Source organism: Sycon ciliatum, chromosome 6 (genome assembly GCF_964019385.1).
Source record: "Sycon ciliatum chromosome 6, ocSycCili1.1, whole genome shotgun sequence".
Taxonomy (NCBI): Eukaryota; Metazoa; Porifera; class Calcarea; order Leucosolenida; family Sycettidae; genus Sycon; species Sycon ciliatum.
This window is the reverse complement of record NC_088648.1, coordinates 35,751,547-35,758,887: the sequence shown is the minus strand read 5'-3', so window position 1 is coordinate 35,758,887 and position 7,341 is coordinate 35,751,547. Positions and strand designations below refer to the sequence as shown.

At 45.6% G+C, this 7,341-nt stretch overlaps 1 protein-coding gene across 1 annotated transcript; it reads left to right on the top strand.

Moving 5' to 3' along the window:
* Positions 1 to 4,680: 4,680 nt before the first annotated feature.
* On the top strand, positions 4,681 to 6,532 carry LOC135819963 (uncharacterized). The gene has a single exon (XM_065333263.1). It carries the CDS (start codon positions 4,688 to 4,690, stop codon positions 6,455 to 6,457), a length of 1,770 nt encoding a protein of 589 aa, XP_065189335.1. The 5' UTR covers positions 4,681 to 4,687; the 3' UTR covers positions 6,458 to 6,532.
* Positions 6,533 to 7,341: the final 809 nt, after the last annotated feature.

Below are 7,341 nucleotides of genomic sequence, written 5' to 3'. Positions count from 1 at the left end.
ATTATTTTTGGCCCGGTTTTTTTGCGGATAAAAATATGTGCCAGGGGGTGCCCCTACCTAAAAAAAAAATGGGGTATTATTGAAAATATGTGTTGTGCACATGTGGGTTTGAATCTCACTTTTTTGGGCCACCTTGCCCCGGATGGGAGTGGGTATAAAAAGTAGAATGTTGAATATGGTGTTTATCATGAAGTTTTTTCCGTGACCTACCCCACCTCCCCATGCAATTTTTCAAAAATGGTCCTGCTCGCACACACGTCAGAAAGGTCAGTTCTTGATAGATACGATACATGTCATTACAAAGAATAATGGAACGAACAGTGAATATCGCAATGGAGTGGAGGAGAAAGGTAGTACAATTCAGTTCTTGTTGTCCTGATTTAATCAAGCTGGTATTGGATGAGAGACCACAAAGTTTACTCTTCGAATACGTGTGAGGATGGATTCACCCATGATCTCTTCCGTGACACGCAGTACGAGGTGGAGTTGTCGGACGCTCTGATGTGCACCAATGGTTCCACCCAGTCAGCAATGGAACTGTCAGTCGACGACCTCCTTTGCACCGCCATCGTGTCAACAGTCGACTCGGGTAATTTGGAGATGAATCCATCGTCGCCGATGTCGATCGTACCAACTCGCACACGAATCCGCGTTACTCTTGTTGCAACGGCACGGAGTTGAACGGCCTTGGTACTACGTCGTACACGCACACGATCAACTCGAGAGACTTCATTTTTCGTTCACCTCCTTGACAAGTTGCATTACGTCGCTGGAATCCAAATAGGTTGCATCAGCGAAGAGGTCGATGATGTGTTGAGAGCACGGTTCGTCACGCATGTCACTAAGCTTGTAGAATGAGTGTCTACCATCAGTCCACCTTCGCAGTATGACACCATCATCAGTCTCACTAATAGTTCCGTAGTCCTCCACACCACCGATGACGATTTTAGGAAGGTGCTGTTTCCTATTCTTCACATTCAAGATCAGGCTGGTGACCCTGCAGATAATATACTCAGCAGCAGTGAGTGGTGACATATCGAATCTTCTGGGATGTGCTATCATCGGGTCAAGATCCCTGGTTGTCTTGCTAGCACTGAGGCGACGGATTGAGAACTCTTCATTATCGCATGAAAATAAATACCATTTCTCTGCTCTGCACGTCTCAGAAAATGTCCACGCCATTTTAGCTTCTTCACACTGCAAGAAGGAGTCGATAATGAAACTGCAGGTTGAGACTACTTCACCTCGAGGTCAAAGTTCACGCCGCGATGACCTTTGTAAACAAGGCTACGTCTAGACGTCTCAAACAAGACCAAGGGGTCACGCCACGGGGAGGTGACGACCTTGGAGAACACGATGTGTTTCGAAAGCGGAAAGACGCCCCCGTCATGGTGAGTCTTTTTTGTTCGGGTTTGGAATCTTTCGACTATGATATCAGATTGAGATGTGAATGCCTTTCTTCTATTGCTTTGACCTTTGGGCCAAATAAGGCACACTGTGTCGGTCGTGCTTAGTCTGACCCCGGGACTCCCCCCAGGGTTTGACCTTTGACCTTTGGGTTGAATAAGGCACACTTATCGTCATTGTTAATCTTTATTCAGTTCATTTTTTTATTTATTTTTTCAGGAGTATTTTGCTATTATCCCCGGATAGGAGTGGGTATAAAAGTAGATATATTGATGGATAATGTTTCACTATGAAGATGATGGTGTGGGGTGAAGATGGATTCTGAATTAGAGATCTTACGTGCCTATGTACGTGAAAAGAGACTTCGTGAAGAAGAAGAAGAACAAGAAGAAGAAGAAGAACAAGAAGGAGGAGAAGAAGAAGAAGAGCAAGAAGGGAAGGAAAAGCAGTGTCATCATCTTGATCATGTTGTTCATGAAGGAAGATACGTATGTTCTTCTTGTGGACTTGTCATGGATGTGGTTTACTTACCTGAAGTTGATGTGCATCAGAGATGTAGTTTGATGAAGAAGCCTTACGCTGCGCATGAGCGGTTATGTGGTGTGGATCGTCATCTTTTGCATTTTCTTTCGAAAACTGAACTCTTATCCGATCAGCTTCGTGTACACCCTCTTCGAGAGCAGATACGTGCGATGAAGAAGTCCTGTTTGTACAAGAGTATAAATTATGCTATAGCATTATCCTGTATAGTATACGATACGAATGTGGATGCATTACGTAAACTGTATTCCTACTTACCTCATAGCAATGTAGCCTGGTTGAGGTTCAGTCGAATCATGAAACCTCTTCCTCAGCATTTTCCACTCCTATACGTACTGCATCTCATGGAGTCGACTAGGATGGTGTCTTCATTGCAATTGTCCACGTTGCGTTCGAATTTGCTGCTTTTATCTCAATCTGATATATCTCTTATGACATCATTGATTGATGCTTATTGCTGGGAAATCTATTCACTTGATCACGTGATCCAGAACATGCACACGTTTGACTGTGATCTTCTTTCCATACTGTATCAATTCACCAAGGTGGCGGTATCATGTAAGGAATCTTTATAATGAGATATGATTTTGGCGGGCACGATGCTGATTGGTCAAATGTTTTTGGCGGGCTTGATGCTGATTGGTGAAATGTTTTTGGCGGGCTTGATTGGTTGACACATATCTTCTCATTTCAATCCACATACCTCTCTGGCTCGTATAAATACGAATGATTGTCTGCAGTTGAGTCATTCGTTCATCGAATACAGTGCTGACGAGTTGTCCTGACTTCACTTCCTAGAAGATGGCTTCCCTATACGAGCGAAGGATGAAGAAGAATTCCGCTCTTCCTGCTGACCCTCCTCGAGTTGTGCTCTCTTCGAAGCCAGTACCGGCTAAGCGTCGCTATGCATCACCTGCTCCTACCAAGCTCCACAAAGAGATTGTGGTGGATGGGTTTCAGGAGGACATGCAGCTGCCCTACAAGTTATCTGGTAAATCATTCTACAAGCCTGGATATAAGATGTACTTCCCTTCGGGAGCTCTGCCAGCCTGTGGTAGTACGGCAACAGCTCGCAAAGATGCTCAAGGACAAGTTTACATCGAACTGAACGAGTCCACTGAGTTCATCATTACGAACTTGATCAAAACTTGTCCATCGCTCCGTGACACTCTCCGAAGTGGACGTGTGGAGAAGATCATAACCAACTTCTATACATCACGTTTGTCCGACGGTCAATGTCGGGTGTACATCAACGGTGAAAACAAGCTAGTCCCGACCAGCTCGTTTGAACTGGATGTGGAACAAGATGTATTCATCTACCCCGGGGCAGTCTCCCTAGACACTGACGAGCAAGTGATGAAGGTACGTCTTGCTGTTGCTCCAATCATCTGCATCAACGTGGAACCCAGATGTTTTCATCGTGCTCTGGACGCACACATGGCACTTTCTATCACGGAGCTGAAACAGCTGACTGAGAGCTTCACATCATTATGCAGTGTCGTCGTCCAACAAGACGATCAGCTGGTAGAGACCTTCCAATAAGTCTTTAATGAACTGCCTTCTTTATCACACAGCTGATCATTCATTATTATTCTATCCTATACTATCCTATACTACTTTCTACGTCAATACCTCATGATACTCATTAAAAAAAAAAAAAAAACTTCTAAAGAACAAGTATGGGTGGTGTTGTGTCGAGTAGTACGTCCACGGAAGAGTGCTGCCTTGCCTCTTCGGACTCTAGTATCCCCACTGCTACTACTAGTGGAGAATGGGTTGCAGGATGTGAAAAGAATGGAATTGGGAAAGATGAGCCAGGGTGATCTCATGTGAACACCATCAATGAATGCGTCATTCATGACAAGATCAATCATGTCAAGGTTACATCATCTGTTTTTGGCGGGCTTGATGGTGATTGGTTGTCAACTTTGCATGTTCAACCCACCCCATTCTGACTTGTATAAATATGCATGCTTGACATGCAGTCGAGTCATTCCTTAACCCGATACAGTACTGATCAGTTGCCTCGTGTCTTCGCATTCTAGGAAATGAATTCCCTTTACGAGAGATGGTTTCACGTTGCAAAGAGTCTTAACGGATCGGCTGATCACAAGACTCACGAATGTCAGGTGTGTCATCTGCTAGTACGAGTTGCTGACCATGTTCTTGCAACATACGCAAAGGATGAAGGTGAATGCTCGGAGACTCGTCATGCCTTTGCCATTGACCATTTGTTCGTTCGTGATTCGACATTGTTTCACGTGTGGACATCTGCTAAACATGTCGCTATGAAGAGACCTGACATTCTCAGGTATGCTGCGAGCTTTACTGTTGGTGATGGTGATCGTGAACAAGCTGAACGACTTGAAAGTTGCATATGCGGCATCATGGAAGGTTTATGGAGTCATGCGTCAAACGACGTCATTGCCCTGGAGATGACCTTGGCATATTCAGTCACTCTGTTGGACATGCTGGCACGGAAAGGCGATCGTGCGAAGGTGTTGTTAGCACGAGATTTCCTCATGAAACACATTCATGAACAATCGAGGAGGAGGATGAACGGTCGACTCATCAACACGATGACTGTGGCTCTTGTTTGTTGTGCATTACCTGTTGTTTACCTGTTCTTATGAGCATCATAAAGATTTATTTGAGAAAGAAAATATTTCCTATCATAATTAGAACAGTGTGTGTGTGTGTGTGTGTGTGTGTGTGTGTGTGTGTGTGTGTGTGTGTGAAGATGGCGTACTGGGCTACGCATTTCCATAGGAGTGATGGTGATGAGGCCTCCCTCAAACACATGCAAAGCATGCGGAATGACATTATCGAGATGCAATCGGTTGTGGGGAACGAAGACACCGAAAACACCTTGGTTTATGATGTGGAGAAACTGAAAGAGGTGAAAGCCGATGAGAGCAAAGTGGAAGATGTGGAAAACAGATCTACGCGCTACACAGATCAAGCCATAGCAACTGATGAGCTGCACGTTAGAACAGACGGATCCGTGTCCATGGATGCTAACCTCGACATGAACGAACATTCAATCTGTAATTTGGCGTACGACGATAGCTCTTTGACATGTGCTGTCCCTGCCGGTTGGGTCAAGAATGAAATCCGTCAATCCTCATCGAGATTACAACACGACATCGACGCTGTGCGCAAGATGAAAGGTCCTCGTGGTGATCGGGGATTGGGATGGCTTAGTGGAGGTGGCATGCCGCTGAACTCTGTAGGGAGAAATGGTGACTTCTACCTCGATGCAGCCACGCTGATCGTGTACAAGAAATTCAGCTCGAAATGGATGGCTTTCGGTCGGCTTCGTGGACCAAGAGGTGAAGCTGGTCCACGTGGGGAACGTGGATTGATCGGTCCTGAAGGTGAGACTGGACCTAGAGGAGGCGATGGACAAGGTGGTGAACGCGGTCAAAAAGGCGATCAAGGAATACCTGGTCCAGAAGGTCCCAGAGGTAAAGTTGGACCACGTGGAGAACGTGGATTAGTTGGTCCTGAAGGTGAGATTGGGCCTAGAGGAGAAGATGGACAAGACGGCTCACAAGGTGAACGTGGTGTTCAAGGTGATCAAGGAACCACAGGTCCCGTCGGTCCCCAAGGAACCATCGGTCCAACCGGTCCTCCAGGAAACAGAGGTCCCGTGGGCCCCCAAGGAATCGTCGGACCCATAGGTCCTCCAGGAGCCAGAGGTCCCGTGGGTCCGCAATCAAATCAGAACCTATCCGATCCGTTTCATCTACTACCTCTCATTCGGAGAAACGCCTACCTCTACATATACTCTCATCCTAGCAGATTTGAATCCGTCACCAGGGTGAGCAGAAACAGATACAGAGGGGGAAATATCGTTGACATGAAGGACAAGAGAATCAACGTGAACAGCATCGACATGTTCCGAGACGATCACTTCTACCTCAACATTACACAACCCAGCCAAGTTTCCATTAGAGAACGATTCGTCAATCTGTTTCACGACAACATGTCTTTTGCAATGTTCCAAGTAATTCAAGTGGACGCACCTGACCCTAGAAACATGTCATTGAAGGCATTCGATATCGATACTGTCGGAAATTTCAGCTTGGATAGTTTGTACGTGTTGTTCACTGCCACCCACATAAGTGGCAACTACTTCACGCGTCCCGGCCATTCATCATTCAACATACCCGTTTCGTCTGTAGTCAGCCAATTATCGGCGGCTTTGGATAAACCTGTGTCGAGCATGATGGATCTCTTGGGTACAAAGTGTGTCATAAGTTACGCTCGGAATTCAGAAGGCCTATTCACTCTATACGTAAACTCCATTTTGATACATTCCAACTTAGACACTGTCCCATTTTCCAGGACCAATGGAATCGAAGATTGCAATTATAGCATTGGTGGTACTCAATTCTTCAACGGCACTTCATCAAAGTTGTTCTGTCATTTGCACTTTGCAGAGAGTTTATCTTCTCATACAATCCAGCGTATCCACACAGAACTCATGGCACACTACGATATATGAAAGTGCTACTTTGATTGTACATAATATATAGCACACATGCTACACTACATTCTTGAGATGAAAATGAAAAATAAAACCTATCTATAGTGAGTGTCATCACAACACCAGAATGTCTGTGATATTGACAGTGGCGAACAACACGTCGGGCGTGAGCAGGGTATTGCACAAACCAAACTTTACTCTAAATGTGAAGGAGCTCGATACGCGTGATAAAGTCCTGCATGTTGAATCGGCTCAGTTTGAAGTACACTTTGAGAACATAGACGAGGCAACGAACAAACTCTATGTGGTACATGGTGTAGAAGAAGAAGAAGAAGAAGAAGAGGATAGACTTTCCATCAAGACGGGAACATACAGCGATGTAGACGATTTGGTGTCTATTATCAATGCCACTCTGAAACGAGCAGGACACGGAGACATTGTGTTTTCCTACTCTCGTCACACCAGCCGCATAAGTGTCTCGGTACCCAGGAATAAACGGTGCTTGTTGAAGAAGGACTCACCCGCATTGGTGCTGGGTGTGGGCACTATTCTCAAGCCATACACGATCGAGGGATCTCACACGTTCCCGTTCGCTGTGGATCTGACGAAAGGCAGAAGACTTGTCCTGCTCTACACCGACCTCATTGGACCTGCTGTGGAGTACGAAGACAATACTGATTCGAGGGTGCTGAAGACTTTTCTTATTCAAACCCTCAACGGTTTGAATAACTACGTGTTCGGGAAAGAAGACAAACGACTGCTGCTTCCACACGAAAACGTGACTAGCATTTCGTTCTGGTTGAAATTCAACACCGGTGAACACATTACTTCCGGATATCCCGTCTACCTTGATCTTCGGATCACCAACACGACTTAGATGGATCTTCCAGATGTTCGTGTCC

Bases quoted from the DNA above. Each gene is read 5' to 3' on its own strand.
- LOC135819963 (XM_065333263.1), top strand. From the start codon at position 4,688: ATGGCGTACTGGGCTACGCATTTCCATAGGAGTGATGGTGATGAGGCC.